The sequence below is a fragment of the Phoxinus phoxinus genome, assembly GCF_949152265.1.
Source record: "Phoxinus phoxinus genome assembly, chromosome: 24".
In the NCBI taxonomy this organism is placed as follows: Eukaryota; Metazoa; Chordata; class Actinopteri; order Cypriniformes; family Leuciscidae; genus Phoxinus; species Phoxinus phoxinus.
This window is the reverse complement of record NC_136899.1, coordinates 3,974,146-3,995,814: the sequence shown is the minus strand read 5'-3', so window position 1 is coordinate 3,995,814 and position 21,669 is coordinate 3,974,146. Positions and strand designations below refer to the sequence as shown.

At 36.9% G+C, this 21,669-nt stretch overlaps 2 protein-coding genes across 2 annotated transcripts; one reads left to right on the top strand and one right to left on the bottom strand.

Moving 5' to 3' along the window:
- Nucleotides 1-1,543: 1,543 nt before the first annotated feature.
- On the top strand, nt 1,544-6,852 carry LOC306993018 (voltage-gated potassium channel KCNC1). Its single transcript, XM_079602449.1, has 3 exons — nt 1,544-1,901; nt 2,627-3,152; nt 4,441-6,852. Exons 2-3 carry the CDS (start codon nt 2,682-2,684, stop codon nt 5,230-5,232), a joined length of 1,263 nt encoding a protein of 420 aa, XP_079458575.1. The 5' UTR covers nt 1,544-1,901; nt 2,627-2,681; the 3' UTR covers nt 5,233-6,852.
- Nucleotides 6,853-10,379: 3,527 nt separating this feature from the next.
- On the bottom strand, nt 10,380-16,137 carry ccr10 (chemokine (C-C motif) receptor 10). Its single transcript, XM_079600997.1, has 2 exons — nt 16,007-16,137; nt 10,380-12,221 (listed from the first exon to the last, which is right to left on the bottom strand). Exon 2 carries the CDS (start codon nt 12,217-12,219, stop codon nt 10,978-10,980), a length of 1,242 nt encoding a protein of 413 aa, XP_079457123.1. The 5' UTR covers nt 12,220-12,221; nt 16,007-16,137; the 3' UTR covers nt 10,380-10,977.
- Nucleotides 16,138-21,669: the final 5,532 nt, after the last annotated feature.

The window sequence follows — 21,669 nt, the reverse complement described above, 5'->3', positions numbered from 1 at the left end:
TGAGCAATTGCGCCACCTACTGGTTCTCAAGCAGACTCGAACAATCCTTTAACACCAGATTCATGACTGAAAACGCAGTTTATGGGATTGACGTGCACAAAGGTTTGCAGTGAAGTCATCTGTGAAGGTGATATTATTTTTGGGCAATTTTGCTTAAATCTAATTTTTTAAATATACTTTCTCTTTATTTTGGCTCTTTGTCCTGAGGTGTTTGCTTTTCACCTTTTTGGATTTTATTAATTAAAAAAAGATTATGATCTACAAATGTTGATTGATGACAAGTAAATAAATGTGAAGGAAGCGACTATTCGATGCAGCATGGATTTTTTTTTACCAAAACATGCCAGCCCTTACCAAATGAATATATGTAGCCTATTAAATGAGCAGAGCTGCCTTAACATTCACTGAATTACAACTATATTGTGTTACCACTGTGTGTGTGTGTGTGTGTGTGTGTGTGTGTGTGTGTGTGTGTGTGTGTGTGTGTGTGTGTGTGTGTGTGTGTGTGTGAGTGTATGTGTGTGTGTGTTGCAGAGGAAAAAAACATATGTGTTATGAGACCAAGAATGTATGGAATGTCATTCCTATGGAAAAGTCATTTGTGTCTTGTTCACATTGGCAGTGTTGTTATTCCCCATAGTAGTGGGCTCTAACATTACTAGTGCACAACTGCAGAGCATTTGTTATCGGATCACAAATGGGATGCATTGCTGATAAAAAGACAGTCATTATATTTTGACAGATATTTATTTTCTTGTTGCTCAAATTTCAAATGATATGTTGTTGTGGAAATTATCAATATTCAAAAACCTGGATGAAGGAGACAAAGTCGATTCTCAAAAGTTTAAACAAAGTATTTTATTTCATGCATGAAATAAGACGTTCCCACACAGATAGCGTCTGATATGAGAAGGCCCATGGCATTCTCACGCAGAGAGCATCTGACATGAGAAGGCGAAGGCCAGTCCCTTTCGCCAATGTTATATACCCTAACACATCCTGTGTAAAAAAACCTTTGTTACCTTAAACCCAGACTTCTTAGCTCATGGTCTCATGTGCTCATGATCAGACAGAACAACTTGTCATGTCAGCAAAAAGTTTCCTGCTACAGATCTCGTGTGCTGATCGAAACTGCGCACACACATATTGTCAGCCTTCACATGACTCAGAGAACATTTAGTTCCTGAAAGTTTGTCCTAACTTTTAACATTTCTAAAAGCTTGGTTTTATATCTTTAATAATGTGCTTTTTGCTTATATGATTATATTCCTTTAAATGGTTTAGTAAAAATGAATCTTCAACGTTAATAAAAGTTGTACCCATACAAAAGCAAAATAACTCATTAAAAAGTAAAATTTCCATAACAATGTACATTTGAATTGGCAGTCATTGGCAGATGCTGTTATGCAACATTCTGCAGGGAATAGCATTTATATTAATAAGTGCAGATTATATGTCAGTGTGAACGCCTTCATTTCATAATACTAGATCTCGCAATGTTGATTAAGAGTTTTCTTAAACTGCATTTGTGAGTGGATACAATGCTTCAGTTGGAGGTCTGGCATCAGGAAGTGAATATCTACAAGATGTTAATGTCAATCAAATGAGTTTATGCCTCAGGCTACAAATGTCCATTAGTCAGCTGACGGGAAGTTCGACTGACCAGAACAGCTGGCTTTCATCAGATGGACTTTTTTTCTGGCTACACATTCTTTGGTGAATGGCGGCTTGTCTTCTGGGACAGTTGGAGGCTGGACTGCAGAGAAAAATAAAGTTGTAAAGATTGCGTCAGTGTTTCACAACTCCAAGTTTCAAGCTCACCAACAGTCAAAAGATTATAATAGTGAAATTCTGCGTTCTTCAGAATATCTTTGAGTGAAAGGATATCAAAGTCTGACAAGGTAAGGTCCGTCTTTAATACAATGGTTAATTTGTTTTCAGCTTCAGTCATTATCAGTCAAATGATTGTATTGCAATGTATTTTTTAATGAATAAAACTACAAAAAACTTAATATATAACACTTGTATTATTTTTTTTAAATAAATTCCTTTTTGACTTCTGTATTTTTTTCTTTCTTGGATTGATAACTTTTGCTTGTAAGGAGAACTGGCGATATACCTAAAAATATCTTAGTAGATGTTTTATCTTTTATCTTAGTATCTTTTTAGATTTCAAATGGCTCAAACTGGGTTTTTTTAAGTCAGAAGAACCATTATTTATTTATTTATTTATAAAAAAAAAATTTAACCAAACAATCATTGTTGCCAAGCAGTTACATAATGTTTAACGAATAATGAAAGGTAAATGTATCTTGTCCACACTAAATAAATACAAGGAAGAATGATATTTAATAATTTACATGCATATGCACCAATACTCTATACTCTATAAATATATGGAAAAATTTGGGGGTTTTTTTATAAAATAAAATAAAATTATGCAAACAAATTGTTGAATCAGAATGTGAAATTTATAATGAACATTTGGATATTGTGAATTCTTTAATGTACTGTAACTATATTGATATTTGTATACTAATTTTGTGATGCTAAATGAGCAAATGTTAATGTTGTATTTCCAGTGAACATCAATGATAACTTGATAAACTTTTAATTTGTGTCATAGAAAACCAGCTTCACGACATCTGCAGAATAGCAACACTAGCTCTTTGTCCACTATTATGAGTTCTGTGAGTGTTTCCTCACTGGGAGCCTCTGGGGGCAGTCGTGATAAAATAGTGATAAATGTCGGAGGGGTAAAACATGAGACCCACAAGAGCACCCTAATGACCCTTCCGGGGTCCCGTCTCGCGCAGCTGGTGGACACTGAGAAGCCTCCTTCAGAGCTGTTTTTCGATCGCCACCCTGAAGTCTTCAGTCACGTGCTGCAGTTTTATAGAAGCGGGAAGCTGCACTACCCGACTAACTTGTGCGGTGTTTTGCTGGAGGAGGAGTTTGATTTCTGGGGAATCAGCGGCACAGACGTGGAGCCCTGCTGTTGGGCGGCTTTTCGACAGAACAAAGATGCCGTAGAAGCTTTGGCTCAGATTGACCCTTCAGTGATGGAGAATGACCAAACCAGCCACACTAGAGCTTGGCAGCCGAAGATATGGGCTCTCTTTGACAACCCGCTTTCATCCGTTGGCGCCACGGTATCATAAGTGTCTTTGTTTAGGCTGGGTTGTGCAAAATATAGAATTGAAGAATTGGCTCGCTTTTGATTCATAAATTGGAATTGGAAAATTTGACCCATCCATCGATCTATCCATCTATATCCGTCTATCCATCCATTCATCCACCTATCTATCTATCTATCTATCTATCTATCTATCTATCTATCTATCTATCTATCTATCTATCTATCTATCTATCTATCTATCTATCTATATCCGTCCATCCATCCATCTATATCCGTCCATCCATCTATTGTTAGGGGGTGTAACAGTTATAAGACCCGAGACCAGATATGATGAAAGATGACCAGGAGTCGTGAAGTTCAATCAAAAGGATAAAAATTTACTGAAGAATAGTTTGCAGTTTCATTGGTAGAGCGAGCGTCAAAGTCTCACGAGGAGGTCGTAAGCCAACTCTACCTTACACAAAATAATACACCAATTATACCATTTTGCAAGGGCAAGCGTCGCATCATCATACATCTGATTGGCTAAGAGAACATAAAACCATAAACAATTTCACACGTGTGAGCAGATAGAGGTGCCTATCGCCATTAGTTAGGATAGCTGTCGCCAATCCTTAGATATAGGTCAGCTTTGACCTCGCAGGTTAGAGGAGAGCACCGATGAGGATGAGCGTTGTGTCCCAAATGCCTACGTAGAAAGTCAAACGCACACACACAGAACACCACCAAATAACATCACCAAGGCCGAAGAGTGCTTGAGCTTCGTATTATCAGTTAGCCAAAACATAGCTCCTCAGGAAGAAAGGCAGAGAAATGGCATTGCTCTCTAGAGAAAATATATATGAAAGAATACATTTAATACTGATCTCAACATGTATTCAAGAGAAAAATATAATTTCACAAGCACAAGAGAATATAGAAATGATTATGTGATAATGCATATATTTGATTATTGATTTGTATAAAAGTAATGTAAGCATTCAAAAGGGAATATAGAATGAAATATATATATGACTGAAGAGACAAGGGATTTTGACCGACCCTTCACTATCTATATCCGTCCGTCCATCCATCCATCTATGTCTATCTTTCTATCTATCCGTCTTTCTATCATTTATCTCTCCTTCTAGCTATATCTGTCTGACCGTCCTTCCGTAGTTTTATACTATTAAGGTCTGGTATTTAGGAATTTCATAAGGCGTTCTCAATTCAGTTCTGAATAATGCACAACCCTAAATCAATTCAGCAGTTATTCTACATGAGTGGCTTCTTGCTCATTTTTCACGTTTCTGTTTCTCCAGGTCACTGCGGTCGTATCTCTGTTCTTCATCCTGCTCTCTATCACTGCATTCTCTCTGCAGACATATCGGGCTATAAATCCTCACCAAATGTATGTGGTGTCGGCAGACAACTCGAGCGAGAATCCCGTCGAGAACCTCTCTGCACTGCCTAGAGTTCTGGATGCTGTGGAGTTGGTCTGTTCGCTATGGTTCGTGTTTGAGTTTGTGACGCGTGCGTTCAGCTGCCCGAGCAAACTGAGCTTCTTCATGACCGTCATGAACATCGTCGACCTGCTGGCCCTGCTGCCCTGGTTCTTCCGCTGGTGTTCAGGGTCGTACTGCATTCAGGCATTGGGCTTTCTGCATGTGATGCGATGCATTCGCGTCCTTCACGTCTTCAAGCTGATGCAGCATGTGTTCAGTGTGAGCGTGCTCAAACACACACTCCGCGCCAGTGCGACGGCTCTCTGCGCGGTTCCTCTTATGCTCTTCAGCTGCACGCTCATCTTCGGTACCATGTTTTATTACACAGAATTCGAACAATTGGGCTCTTCATTTCTTGACATTCCCTCCGGTTGTTGGTTGGCAGTGATCACACTGACCACAGTGGGTTATGGAGACATATATCCCGTAACAGTTCAAGGCAAGTGTGTAGCCATCCTCTGTGCAATGGTCGGGGTTCTGCTCATCATCCTGCCTGTGCCCATAATCATCAACAACTTCATCAAGTTCAACTCCCTGCTCAAGACAAAGCGTTCAATGCCCAGAAGGAAGGAGAAGAGCAGAATCCCGACCTCCACGTCCACCGCTTAGAGCGGCTAAATAGAAACAGAGGTATCAAGGAAACATGTCAAGTTATTTTTTATTTCGTGTGTGTGTGTGTGTGTGTGTGTGTGTGTGTGTGTGTGTGTGTGTGTGTGTGTGTGTGTGAGAGAGAGTGTGTTACATTGTGAGGACCAAATGTCCCCACAAGGATAGTAAAACCTGAGATCACCTACATTGTGGGGACAAGGCAGCGGTCCCCTTGAGAGAAATGGGTTAATAAACATACTAAATTATATTTTTTTGAAAATGTAATAATGCAGAAAGTTTTGTGTTATTGGTAGGTTTAGGGGTCGGGTTTGTGTTAGGGAATAGAAAATAGAAAATACATTTTGTACAGTATAAAAACTATTACGCCTATGGAGAGTCCCCACAAAGATGGTGAAACCGAGGATGCGTGTGTGTGTGTCTTTTGTAGAATCTTTGTTGACTTTTTTCTTTCTTTTGCAGAATCTGTGTTGACTGTGGAAAGAGCCACCACTTAAACTTAAGACTTAAAAGTCTTAAACTGAAAGAAAAATATTATTACGCATCATACACTCATAGATTTTTTGCAGAGCATTAAGCTAATTTTGATCAATGTGACATAAAATCTTGTTTCTGCAACAGGATGAAAAAAAACTTTTATCTCATAATTCTGAGAAAAACTGCAAAATATAAAGTAAACACATAATTCAGACTTTTTCTCTTGAGTTTACGTCTCACAATTCTACATTTTCTCAAACATCTCGCAATTCTGATTTTTCCCCACCATGAAATAAAATTAAAATAAAATTCTGAGTTTATATTTCACAATAAGCCAGTATATGCAATTCAGATTTGCAAGGGAAAACGTGAATTGTGAGATATAAACTCAAAATTGTGAGATAAAAAGTTACCAATTGATATCCTGTTGTGTAAACAAGCTTATATAGACAGAAAATAACATTAACATTTATAGTGAGGGCAAATATGTTTTAGGGGTCAGGGAAATATTCAAACAATTCTGTCTTGATGCACAAAACAATATATATAATTTTTAAGATTTGCTCTGCAATGCAATGATTGCAAAGTGCTGTGCATTTATTATACCAACTTATTCAACTTCTGTTGCCTGATATATTTTACAGTGCTGTTGCTGGAAAACTGAGATATATTGAGAATCATTTTGGAACTGGATTGTGACGCACTGAATTAAAATCAAATTGAATCATAAAGTGCCTAAAGATTCCGACCCCTAATATTTAGTACTATATAATGGATATGTAACCAGTACTAAACCTAAACATATAGTCAATACATTCACTGCATTACAGTGAAAATTAACACATATATAATCACACTGTACATGTTTAAAGAGCCAAAAAAAATAAACTTGGGGTCCTAAACAAAAAACAATTCAGCCAAATCAGACAAGAAATCTGTGGGCTGAGTTTTCCCTATGATTATTGACTGCAGTTTGTTGAGATGCAGATGTTTGAATGGGAGGATTCCCTATGAGGACTTTTGAAATGTTGTTGTTTTTTGTACTCTGGACTTTTTAATCGGTCATACATGATTGATTTGTAATGCATTTTATACCTTGTTGGTGTTTTTGAAGTGTCTGCATTTTATTAAAAGTATATCAACTTTTTTCTACGCATGTCTATTTTATATTTTAGTGTACACGTATTACTTCATCACTGCATGAACTGTAACTTCCCACCATCGCTGCTGAGCCGATTCACTAGAGAAACTCATTTCCTCCAGATGGATGCTGGCTAAGAAAAATGCTGGCTTTGTTTTGAATATCATACTATACTACACTTTCTGTTTTTGCTGTTTTTATACTGAGCACAGTATGCAATTTAAATGCATGAAACAAATAGAAATCAGCTTGTTTCTTTAAGTGAAAAAAGGGGCACAAAAAGCAATGTATTTGCCCTCGGTTCCAAATAAAGATGTTTTTTAAATGAAATCAAGTTACATGTAGCTGATCAACAGGTTACTCTTTCAAGCTTTTAAAGTGAGTACAGGCCAACTTGTAGTGTAACAATAATTCACAATAACATGGACGGAATATGTGATAAATTATAGGCTACTTAATTTTTTTTAGTAAGGGATAATGTACATCCAGCCGGTTGTTATCTCAGAATAAACCCCGACAGGGTGATCAGGACCCCGACACAAAGTATGAAACGAGAGAGCGAGTCCTCCATACTGGATGGCATAATTAAATAAGTGTACACAACACAAAATATTGATTTGACAGAGTTTTAATATTTTATTAGCTCACCAATGCAAAACTTGTACAAAGAAAACCCGTTCCTGTTTATGTGTCTGTTTTCAGCAGTTGTTATCGGGGAATAACATATTCCGCGATTGACCAATCAGAATCCAGTATTCCACAGGGCCGTGTAATAACCGTGTAACTTTTTTTTGTCTCTGCAGTTATGTGTAAAGCGTCCTTGGGTCCCATGAAAGGCGCTATATAAATATAAGTTATTATTATTAGTATTATTACAGTTAGAGTAGTTTAAATGGAGCTTCGTTGGGCCAAAGGCAGCCGGTGAAACCCTGTTTTATGGCCTGCCATGATCGTTGGAAGAAGGCCATGATTCTTCCCTTGTTCTTGCGTTTCATTTTGTCCTCTGAAAGTCTTCTCGGGGTTAAACGAAGCGTAACCACAACTTCAGAGTTTTCCATCTGGAAATTGAGACACTGATGCTCAATGATGGCGATGTTCTCCGTTCCAGTCCCCGGTTCCAGTCCGGGGATTATCTTCATAGCCTTCCACTCCTCCATCTGCATCTCATATTCTCTCAGAGAAATTTCAGGCATCATATTCTGTAATAGATAAATATGGAAATACTATTTTCAGGGCAAAAAAATAAATTGAAACACGTTCCAATTGTCAGTGAAAAATGTTTTTTATATAGGCCTAGAACTCGTTTGATTACTGCTGCTTTTTATCTTCCATTCATTGAAGACATTTAATCTGTTTCCAATTTCTGACATACTGATGTGACAGCGATGACATTAATGATGTTACATTAGACGCTGATGCACTGAAGCTTGTGTCAAAAAACTACTTGAATGGCATAATTTTATTTAGATTTTTTTTTTTTCACAAATGTTCTTTAAACATTTGAACATTTACTTCTTTAAAACAAACAAACTAATAAATACATTGTCATGAAGAATGTTTTAGAACCAGCTGTGAAAACCGAAAACATATATCGGCCATATCTTTATTTTCAGACTTTAATATCGTTGTGAAAAAGGAATCAAACTGAATTACAAATAGCTCATTGGAGCTAGATGACGTAATGTTCTGTTACAGTTTCCTTATTGGCTGACGGACAGCGCAATCAAAAATTCACCTAGAGGGGGGCGGGTCTCTAGCGTGTGACGTCATAACGCCTTGAACGTACAAACTGTAACTCCACCTTATATCACTTCATACATCATTCGCTCTTAGCTCAAGTAGTAGAGAGAACGACGCTGGCATCGCAAACTCGTGGGATCGAATCCCACAGTAAAGTTTATATTTACCTACTCGCTTTGGTGTCTAGCCTAGATATTACAAATACTAATAATTATTAAATAAATAATAAAAATAAAAAACGTAAAAAAATTATAAATAATAATTTATTACAAAAAATATAAAATGAGTGACTTACCATGTTTGGCTTTGGAAAGAAAGGCAGATGAGAGAAGCAGCTGTCAGGTGTTCCAGTGGGAGATCGAGACGGGGACCCTGAAACCTAAAGCTTGCAACGACTTGGGCTTATACTCATAAGAGGACATTGTACGTTAATATTTTAACTTTGACTGTTTTTTTCCCCTAAAAGTGACTTCAGCTTTATGTTTCAGAAGCTAGTAGTGACTTCAGCTTTATGTGTCAGAATTGGTTTTACAATATGGTCGGAACTCACTTTAGCGCCATCTAGTGGAAAATAAATTGAGAAATTATATATTTTAAGCTCTAATAAACGTTGTAGAGCAACATTTATTGAAAGGGTTTCTAAAGTAAAATACAAACTACGTATTTAGCCATTCTTTTACTTCTTAACTCAGATTTGGTGGCGCCAGCATTCTGAAGAAAAATTATGAACACACACAAAAAAAGATTTTCCTTTCATTGAATAGCTATTACAAATTAGGCTACTCTTCTCTTTTTCCATCATCTTTTGTCATATGTCCCAAATCAATTCCAACTTTAACACATATCTGTAACACTTCAGAGTAACTTCATAAATAAAATTAACTAGCATTACCTAATTAAATAACACTTACAAGATCATTAGTTGAAGTTCATTTGAATAGTTAGAAATACCATGACTCATGTTCATCAGCGCCCTCTGCTGTGAGATTGTGTCACTGCGCTGGTTTTACCTGAGGCTCCCTCGTCTTGTGTCCGGGTTTGCAAGTAAACTGCATAACAAATGCATTTCTTTAAATAAAAAGACACGTAAGCTTGGTAACAACATGTGTAAGTAAAACTATTTGAAGAACACAATAGCCTACTAAAAGTCAGTGAAATAAACATTTAGCAGCAGCAAGAAGGATCCGGCGGCGCTGCATGTAAACAGGACAGGTAGGCCTACGTTTATGATACACCTGAATATTTATATTTATAACAGATAAGTTACTGTTTTGAAGACTTTTAACTTACTGTGTGCAAAGTATGCCGATTGACTCTTGTGATATTGCTTTTTCAACTTCCACCTTTTAAGTGATAAACAGCGTTTTACTTTCTCTCTAGGCTTGTCAGATCAAAATATGCATGAGAAAAAAAAACTGGTACAGGAAGTGCAACAAAGTTGGCTCGACGTTTGATATTTGATTTGTTTGATATTAGGCCTCGAAAAAGTTGAGATTATCATCAACGGTTTATCATGATGGTAAAAAATGGGTTGATGTATGTAGAAGAGAAGACGTTTTACTTTAGTGTCAGTTGTAAATTGCCGAGGTAAAATTGAGTTAAGTCACTGCTATGTTTTTAGCCTTTATAAACCTTAATAAATGTAATTTATATTAGTTTACGCCAAAGTTTATCCAATATTTTATTTCTTCACTCAGATTTCACCTCAAGGTGGCGCTAACATGCTGATAAAATACCTGCTTTAATGTTTTAAACATTCAAAATACCGGTAAATAAGCCAGTAACAAGAAATAAGTGCTCAAAGAAATTTATTTTCATAGATTTCCATTTATTTCAACACATCATTATGAAATCCTTATAAAAAAAGGGTAATATATATATTCTCTCTCTTGCCGTTTCTGTCAGTATAGCAGAGGATACAGGTTAAGGGAAGATACAGAAATGAGATTGAAATAGCAGAGAATAACATATATGTACAACAAAAGGATTTATTTTAATGGTTAAAAATTTTGTGCACAAGTTATTAATGTCTTCACTTGATAGATATCAATGAAACAGCCTTTTTTACCCAAAAGAAATGCTCTGTGATTAATTTAATCTGTCTGTATTTGCTGACGTGTCTTTGGACGGTGAAGTAGTGCTGTTGTTGAAAGTCCAAGTTAGAAAAATGGCTGAAATTTTTGTTAATGAAACCTAACATTCTTAGTCTAAACTAAAAATAGAGAAGAAATATATCTAAAAACCATACATTATGAGCCTCTGTAATATTTCATATATATATATATTTAGCTGTGAAAGCTTAAAAAAGATGAAAAAGCTTTTCTGCACATTGCATCTCATTATGGTTTTAAACTGAGAAATGATTTATTTCAGATTGTCTGATATCTAAGTCATTGATGACACCAGCTTATGACCGAAGACATTTTTCCAGATATAGGTGAGGGAAAGATGAACGTTTGGGTTGTGTTTGCTGCAGGTGTTTTCTTCACGGATGGTGAAGTACAGGAGACGGGTGAAAGCAACGTTGGAGCCGGAGAGGACGGCGTTACAGAGCTTCCGTTGTCATGATGAGGTGTTATGTGGGACACACACGCGCACACACACCCGGCATCCGTCAACAGCCTGATGATGTCGTTTCGGAAACGGACGCCAACCAGCGCATAAAGCAAAGGGTTCAGGCAGCACCTCACGCAGGCCAGATTGCGTGTCACGTTTTCCAGGAGCTGGAACCGGGTCCACTCGTCGCAGAGTTTCGGTGTGGCTGTGAATATTTTAATCAGCTGCACCACAGTGTACGGTAGCTGGAAAACCAGGAAAAGCACCACCAGCAATGCCATCAAACGCAGGGTCCTCTGTCTACGCCAGCATTTCCCACCGGCGCGGATCAGCACGCGTCCGATCGCACCGTAACACGCCACCATCGCCACGCAAGGGATGCAGAATCCTGCGATCTTCGCCATCTGGGCCCACAGCTTCCATTTACTCACTTCATCGCCCCAAACTTTCATATCGCAGAAGTTTGAACTCATGTTTTTGTCTATGGAGCTGAAGCGCAGGTCTGGCAGGCTCAGGAGGACTGAGGTTACTGTGACGCCTAACGCAGACAGTGTGCTGTAAAACAGCGTGCCAGAACTCATCTTACGCACGGCCCTGGTGCGAATCACCACTAAATAGCGATCGACGCTAATGCACGCTAGCAACAGCAGGCCGCTGTAGGTGTTGATGGCATACATGCCACGGTTTAGCTTGCACAAGGCCTCTCCGAACTCCCAGCTGCCGATCAGCGTCTCTCCCGTCTGTAGCGGAAGAGTCAGCAGAAGCAGCGTGTCAGACAGAGCCAGGAAGAAGAGGAAGACGTCGGTCATGCTGCGTAGACGTAGACGGCGGTACAGCGCGAAGGTTGCAATGACCAGCCCGTTTCCAATTACACCTAAGATGAAGACGAAGAGGAAGATGGTGGTCTGGACAGCAGTGATGGTCAACTCCTGTTCGCTGCTGGCTTCACAAAGCTCATCAATGTCAGAGAAGTTGGCATTGGTGACGCCAACTTCACTTTCATAATCAGTGTAGTTGTATAACCCATAGCCGATTGCATACGTTAAATCTTCTGTAGTTGAACCAGAGCTCGCCATACCTGTAAAACACGGGAGAGAAGCGGAAACCGTTCATCAGGTGTGCTTATAGTGTGGAAGGTGAACCATATAAAGCCTATTTACATGAATTTCTAACGCCTCTGAATGATCAACATAACTTTTTCTAAAAGAAACACTTCGTGCCTTCTGCCCTCTCATTGGTAGTTCATACTTTTTAGGAAGTAAAAGGCATTTTATCGTAATTTCAAATATGTCTAAATTTTTGCTTGTTTATAAAGTAAATGTAAGAATAACTTTTATATTGTTAGTAATATTTCAAGATGAACATGTAATGGACTAAAGAAACTTTTTTTACTTGTTTACTTGATTATCCATCAATCCATGATCTGGGATCATACATGGTTTTTCAATGTTCAAGTGTGAGTATCAAATATGATCCATCAGGCTTTTGAGGAATGTGTATTTGAATCTCTTAGTCATCATTTTATTACATTGTTTATTACACTTGACTGTGAGCTCATTATTCTTACTAAATGGGCCATTAAAGCCTGATGTATTAAATATGACACACACACACACGCGCATGTTTTGTTGCATGCTTTGCTTCCACTAGAGGCGCTCTTTAAAGGTCATGTTTCTAAACCATGTCGTGAATAATCTCTAAACTGAGCAAATAAAAGATGCTAAAATTACCAAGTAAACAATAGTGTTACACAAGTGACACATTTAGTAGGCTATATATATATTTTTTTAATTAAACCAGTTCGGGTTAGTTAGACATGGATTATCTTGAGATCTTCGCAGTTTCACATGTGTGGTCTTAAAGGGAATAAATCTGAGCGGTTTCTGTGTAGTGATTGGTTATACACGTGCTGCCTGCTTCTGGAAAGATGTCATAACTTTAGCACTGACTATATCCAGCAGATTTTGCAGCAAATTGTTGATGCTGGAATGCATCAAAATTAGTTAATTATTGAGGTTTTTGGTTTACATAGTCTAGCCTAGTATTCTAAACACATCTTTCACGTCTCAGCACAGCTTTTTTTATTACGGTTTTTAAATTGAACCAATAATAAATATATGCGGGGTTTTTTTAGTAAATGACATAATAAACTAAAAAGTGTTTTGGGATGCACGCTTCACTGTTTGACTGGTTGCCAGTTTTATTTACACTGGCGCTGATTCTGTCACGCTTCACGAGTTCACCTTTGCATATATAGCATATGTCTGCATGTGTATTATGATTGTTTACACGTAGGCTACATTTAAGCAAATAAAATATATTTTTGTACATGGCTGGAAAATAGCTGCAGTCTTATATATTTGTATTTGATTTATTCATTCGGGGTTTTTTAGGTTTTTTTAAGAAAAAAAAAAAAACCTTTTTCATTAGAACTGCATAGCCTATCCATGTTAGAAAAAATAAGATCGTAAAGTCGTGCGGCTCAGAATAATATCAGTAATAGTTACTCGCGCCACAGACCGATGCATCAGCGATTAGGCTAAATGTCACCTTTAGTTTCAGGTGTGCTTTTGTGGTGAATGGGAGCACAAAATTCTCTGTTAAAAATCTTTAAATAACACCTAAAGTGAAATTGTAGTCATTCCTCTACTCATCGCGTGCCACAGTCAGACAGTCGTTGGCGTGAATCTGACATCCCGTTCGTGCTTTTAGTCAGCATCGCGTGCCAGCCAACGCGCTTTAAAACCCCATCACCAGGAACGGGGTCTTTATTTGAGCAGAAGTGAAGTTAAAAGAGCAGAATGAAGTGAGGGATGTTTCTGTGGAGAGACTTGCTGGCTGCTGTGTGTGCTTGTGAGGATGAGGATGATGATGATGATGATGAAGAAACTCAGGACTGCATCAGATGTTAAAGCCTATGACTATTCAGCCTCAGAAACAACCGTAAGCTATCAAACATTTACCAAATCAAAACAATTAGGGATATAAATCGGGGCTCCAGACTTCGACTAAATGGAAGATACATTTGTGACCTTTTTTAAAATGTTGCCTCTACAAAACGACCCATCTCTCTTTGATCATGCGCTGTCATTTGCGTTGCTTTTAAGAAACATCAAATGGCAAACGCTCCAAAAGCGGAACGAAACTGTTGTTTGAACTGTTCAGCGTTCATCAGCTCGGCCCAAAAAACAGCGATCACGCGAACATTATTCAACTATCTCTAGCCTTTTATAAACCCACACATGACTCTGGGATTTAAACTAGTTTATGAAAAAGCCTGACGAAACTGCTGATATTCTCAACACGGAAAAACAAACAAACAAAAGTAGTTCCAAGAATAAACCAGTTAGAAGACATAGCCTATAATTTACTGTAACTAAAACAAACTATTTTTTGGCAGAAACGTGCCGGTATATATTCATATTGAATGCTGTTATATTAATATAGTCATGTATTAATGTAGCCTATTAAATGTCTTAGAGGAGCAATGTAATTACACTATGTTTTTGTTTAGAAGCTATGGCAGTTTTGTTGTTCTTCTTTTTTTGCATTTTATTTATTTATTTATTTTGCATTTATATTTATACTAAATGTTTGGGCTACTTTTATTTTATTTTTATTTTTTACCCGTGGTAGTGATTAAGAGCCATGCATGGTTTACCTGGGTTGCCATGATCTACAAATGATACTATGGAAGAACAATGGTCAATTTTAATGAGCAAATAAAAAACAGAAGCAGGGGCATAAAAAACACAACCATGTTGTATGTATTTAATACATTTTTTTAGTATAACAGACAAGTAGCCCTTAGATTATTTGATCCCTTGAGGTAGCCCTCGCTCACAAAAAGGTTGGAGACCGCTGCATATGAACTAAAATATGAAACATTTTATCAGTTGCAGCAATGAAAAGAATGTGACAGAAAAAGTATGTTTTAATATATCAAAACATGCACAATCATTTCTGAATACAACTTTTTAAAATAGTTTTTGTCATAATTAATGAAGTGTATACATTTTTATTTATCATAAAATATTTTATCGTTCTATTTTGTGCTCTGTAATTAAAGTATTAACCCTTTAATGAGCAAACCTGGTAAAAATACAGTAACTAAAAATATTTCTTTGCAATTTGTAGCTAAGATGTGACCAATGATTGTTTTGTATTTAATTAAATATTGTATTTAATTATTACTAGGCGTGGCATTTTTAAAATTTAAGTCAATAATTATAAAAACAGTATATCAATCTTTCTGCATCGCTATAATTTACATTCAAGTTTTAATAAACGTGGAGGAAAATACATTTTAATTTATATTTATATATATAATATATATATATACACACACATAGCCTACACTCTAAAAATGCTGGGTTGTTTCAACCAAATTTTGGGTAAAATATGGACAAACCCAAACGTTGGGTTACAATGTAATTTAAAAATTTAACCCAAAGGCTGGGTTTGTCCATATTTAAATTGGGTTGAATAAATACATATATACACATACATGCATACATAATGCATTAGTATACTAAACCATATTCTGTCAAAGAAATCATAGACATGAATATGCACAATATGATTATATTTATTTGAAATGGAAATACTGTAGTATATGTCTGCAAAACATTTTTTTATTTCAGCATAAATCACAGATAATAATGCAGAATTAGTGTGAAGATCTATCTATCTATCTATCTATCTATCTATCTATCTATCTATCTATCTATCTATCTATCTATCTATCTATCTATCTATCTATCTATCTATCTATCTATCTATCTATCTATTTATCGTAATGCTTAGTGTGCATGGGCATCTGTAAACCTGACAAGTTTCAAATTCAATAGGACAAAGACTCACCTCTGAGTGCAGATCTTCAGGACGTCTTGTGTTATGAGTGTCTTCTGTGTAATTCACACTTCAGTGGTTCGTATCTGAAGTGCTCTGCTGTTTGGGGGACAAGTGTCACTGTCAGAGAAGGACGCTGATCTGCCTATTTTGGGCTCTCACTTCTTTGTTTTGCTGACTTTGCATTGCCCCACATTTCTCACCAAAACATCCAAAGCAAAGAGAAGCCGATAAACTTCTCAGAAGGAGGCTAAGTCAGGTTGTTGATTTCTTGATAGAACACCCTAAGGTTGATGCAAAAACCGAAACATCTGTGGGGATGTCCACATTATATGTACATCTTGTGTCATCTCATGCCATCGCTGTGCATGTTGCACGTTGCATTGCTGTATGTTAACATGACTTCAGTTCGGGACATTTTATTAAGTTTTTCTTATCAGCGATCTGAATTTGCTGCATCAAATAATCTGTAATAAGTAGAAAAACTTTATAAAACGTCCTGAACTGAAGTCATGTTAACAGCTTTGCAGCTTGTAACTTGCACAGCGATGGCATGATATGACACAAGATGTAATGTGGATATCACCACTGCGCTTATTTAAGTCTTACAGATATTTAGATTTTAAAATGCAACACCATTTTAGCAACACAAAACCGATTTTGAAATTAACGCTTCTGACAAGATGTGCATGTAGTTATGCTTTTAAACAAAGATTATTGGAGTACATTTTACAAGAAAATACTTGTTAAAATTTCACGTCCAATTCAGTTTGTTACTTTCCGGTCTTGTAATTACCGGTATTTAGGAAATTTACCAACAATATCTGAGTGAAAATTATTTCTACACCAAATTCTTTTTTTCAGTGTTTTTCAATAATATGGAAAAATCTTCCAGATGAAATATTATATTAAATATAATTCACTGCTAATTGCCAGCAGATGTTTGATAGCTCATTGTGAGTGACATGTATTTGACATCTGAAATTGTGCACGTTTGGCATGAGAGATGTTTGTGTAACTGGTCTGGATCTGGGCTGGTCTTGAGTTCAGCAGAATGTCATACTGGTTCCCCAAAGTGCAGAGACCTTATATGTGTGTGTGGTTACATTGTAGGTTTTAATCAGTGGAATCTGAGGTCAACTCTACAAGGGTGTATGAGCACAGCAACACACCACAACCTTTCAAACTCATAAATGACAAGCATTATCTTTGCAGACCAAAGTAAGGCAAAGCATCCTATTCAGAAACATATTTCATTTGTTCATTTCAAAACTTTCATTTCAGTTTAATATAATGTTGTAATTTTTTACTAAAGTGTGTGTGTGTGTATTTTTCAATTTTCAGTCTGGGTAAATAGTGAAGAGAAATGGCACATCTTCTCTCTCTTTCTCACTCGATTTCCTCCACCCTTTCTCTCTCTTTCCCACCGTTTCTCTGTTTTGTTTTCAGTAGTTTGTGGTTGGCAGGTCGTTGATGGGTACAATGTTTACTCGAAGCATGCAGTGCACAGTTCATTAAACACACACACACATGCATTACATTTGACCTTGTTTTTTTTTTGGTTTTTTTTGTGGCAGGTATTGGATTTAATTGAGGCTGCAAACTGCAGACATGAGGTTTTCAATGTAAATGACTGCTCCAATAAGTTTAATTTGTACCCAGCAATATACTAGCATCAAACTTTATGAAAAGCCTTCATGTGAGGAGTGCTGTTGAAGAAAGCTATGGTGGCAGTAACCAGAAAGACTGCTAACTAGGTTTTAGAGTCAGTGTTTCGATAACAACAAAATATACTGCTAACATCACACAAAAGATGCCAGAAAACTAAACTTTCATTTGGACATAAACATTGATAAAGCACTCGTTTGAATTATGCTTTTTTTTTATTGCAATTTTTTTTTTTTTTTGCATTCTGCATTTCTTGCTTTATGTGAACTAAGTTGTGTGTGATTGCAGTTTGGGTGAAATTGAATGAAACACCCTGAGCTTTATGAGCTATTTTGTGCAGTCGCTTCAATGCCGTCTCCACACGAGGTGCGTTATCGAGTGTCACAGGAAGTTTGCTCACTTAGTGCAACTGGACAAGTAAAAAAAAAAAAGAGCAATGACAGTGCTTGCTGAATGTAAATCTGAACTCAGATCAAGTCAATTCTGCTGGAGAAAAAAAGATTAACATGTTTTATTTGCTATTCTGAAGGGACCTTTAGGAACTTTTATATTATGGAGATTTTATATTATGATTTGTCTATCTTCATTTTTTTTATGTGTGATGCAAACCAACAAGCAGCAGCAGGTTGGATAAAGTTTTTTTGTTTTTTTTTGTTTTTTGTTGTCCAAACACATGATTTTATGGTTAAATCTGCCCCTTTCCCAGAAATACAGTTTTATTGAATGTCCCGTGAGGGTTTGTGCCATCAATCTATACGTTTAAGACAACCACTTTTTGCACAAGACACATTTTTTTTATATAAGTGAATTCAACTCAACAAAACTTAGCTATAAACTAAATAGATAATTGTTACAATGATTTTAATTCATTTTAATGCATGGCAACTTGACATTTTAAGTTCACTCTATACATTAAAGTAGATTAATTCAACTCTAAAACTGCAAACATTTTTCTTTTACAAACACCTTTTTTTGGTAGTTTTAGACATCTTACAGGTCACCAGATAAGCAAAATACGCAAATAAGCAAAATTGCCCACAACTGCGTAAAACACGTCCACATTTGGCCTGTGGCGGTTGTTAATTTCACACCCATATGTAGAAAGACATGTTTTCAGATCAGCACTTTCACACATGCTGTGTTTTTCTTAGTTTGTTCATTTTATTTTATTTTATTTTGATCTTGTTTCTGGCATGCACAGAGCATTTCCTCACAGATACGGGCTGCTGGATGCATTTAGACATGCACACATGGGACTGTTTGCGCAGTCCTGGATGCCATTCAGAGAACTGTGCCCAAAAAAAGGATATTGATTAGCTTTTTGTATAATATGTGACAGGATGTGACAGATGTTTAGTAGTGGTAACACTGGCACACCAGCTATGGCCTATTTCCTGTGAGTTACTGCAGGTTTAAAAAAAACAAAAACAATGACAGTGCTCACTGAATGTAAATCTGTACTCAGATCAAGTAAATTCTGCTGGAGAAAAAAAGATGAACTAGTTTTCCTTGCTATTCTGAAGGGACCTTTAGAAACTTTTATATTATGGAGCCTTTATATTATGATTTTTCTGATATTCATTTTTATGTGTGATGCAAACCAACAAGCACAGCAGCAGGTTGGATAAATGCATTTTTTTTTAGTCCAAACACATGATTTTGTGGTTCAAGTTTCCCCTTTCCCAGAAATACATAGTTTTATTGAATGTCCCGTCACAGGATGTGACAGATGTTTAGTAGTGGCAACACTGCCACACCAGCTATGGCCTATTTCCTGTGAGTTACTGCAGAAATGAGTAGCCTACTGTTTCATTTGACACTTTGCATGTGTTTGCCTGTGTTTGCTGAGTGTTATCACAAAAATCACAGTTTACAGCAACGATAGGTCTGCACAGTTATCCATCTAAACAACTGAGAAACAAACAAAAAATTGACATATATTTAAATATAGCAACCAACTTTTTGACTAAATTAATATATAACGCTATGGTTATTTGATTGTTTTGTCCTGAAGACTTTTTAGGTATAAGTCCAAAAGTATGATACCACTAGTGAAAATGCTTCAGTTTTATATTTAGTAAAACATTTTCCTTATATTATCTTATCAGTTTAACAGTAAATTAGTAAAAAAGCATATGTGGGGTTATGCAGGGCTCCCTGTTAGGACCAATTTTGTTTTCTATTTATAGGTTAGCTCTTGGATCCGTAATCCAGAAACATAATATAATTTTCACTGCTAAGATATCCAATCTTCCAAGCTTAGATTCCTCCAATCATGGTTGGCAGATATAAAAACTCGATGGCTTGACTTTTTCTGCAATTAAATACTGATTAATCTTAAGAAGTTGTGATAATCGGTCAGATGGAGCATCAGATGGTCCCCAATATTCAGGAGGCAGTGAAAAATGTGGCTGTTTATTTTGATACCAATTTGAATTTTGAATATCATGTTAAGAAGTTGGTTCAGTCTTGTTCTTATCAGTTAAGAAATATTTCCAAGGTGAGGCAGATTTTAAGTTTTCTACTTTACATCAACGCGTTTTATCACTGCTTCAAAAATACAAAATGCCACTGTCACGAACTAGGTCTTTTAATAATATTACTCCAGGTTTAGCTTCATTGCATTGTGTGGGATATTCTGCGCTCAGTGCGATGGTTGGGACTCAACTGGTCTAATTCTTCGGTTAGAAAGAACTGCAGCTACTCCAGAGTGAACGTGTCCATTCTAGATATTTATTAGGCCATACAATTGTAAGTTGTATACAGGTTTGCATGGATATACATCAAAGTGGTTTCTGTGAGAGAACAAATTAAGAATGATAAATATAAATGATAATATGACATGACAGAATATACACAGATAATGCTTGTATAAGTATACATGGAGAAGTTAAAGTTGTATGAAGTAATAGCAAAGTAGAGCTTATTGAAATATATATACTCTAAATGCAGCTACATTAAACAGACCGGGCTGCCGCTGCTACTGCTAACAAGGTGTCAGATTACAAAAGTGTGTGCGCTGCTCTAGCACTCTCGTGCGCTATTGTAACATATGCCGATAAGACATTGTATACATATTTTTAATCACCATATGACAACAACTCCCTTGAATAAACATCGTTGATAGAATATAACAGGATGACTCGTTGAATATATGAGCATTGCACCGCCGATTGTATGTATGTTGACACAATAACATTTCTGAGGAAAAATAAACTGAATCACGCTCTAACACTCTCTGAAAAACATCTACAATGACTTTAAATATTTTTACTTACGTAGTTATGAACGCACGGCAATACCACACAAATAAGAATTATTGATAAACAATGCCAGGATAACTCCGTGTACTGGATGCTGCCGACTGAACTTTTGCGCATACATCAGACAAGTCTGAACAAGTTCGACTCGCGCATGCGTGAGGCGGGTAATTTTGTACAGCCGCCCCACAAATTTACACAGGAAATTTGTAAATACACAAAATGTCCCAGCTTAACTACCGGTGTTACAAACTAAACTTTAGGCATTTCAGGCAACACAATGAGTTTAGCAACAGGGCGGACGTATGTATTGCCCTTGATGTCCACTTCGACGGCTCTTATTGCACCATCATCACTTGGTAGGAGTCGGGTCACCCTACCGATAGGCCATTGTGCTCTGGGAAGTTGAAAGTCCATAATCAATACAACCATTTACCATTCCATTTGGTGTGCTGTTCTGCCATTTCTGTCGAAGCTGAAGACTGGGTAGATAGTCTCTGAGGAACTGTGTCCAAAAGTGATCGGCGATCACTTGGCTGTGTCTGTAGCGACGCCGTCCAAGTAGATTGCTGGGTCCATACACAGCCTGAGGTAGGGAAGCGTCCCGCCGCCCCATAAGCAGCAAATTGGGGGTAATAGGGTCAGGATCTGCTATATCAGATGACACGTACCCCAGGGGTTTTGAATTTACAATGCCTTCCACTTCGATCAATACTGTAGTAAGGACTTCCTCCGAGACAGTGTGAT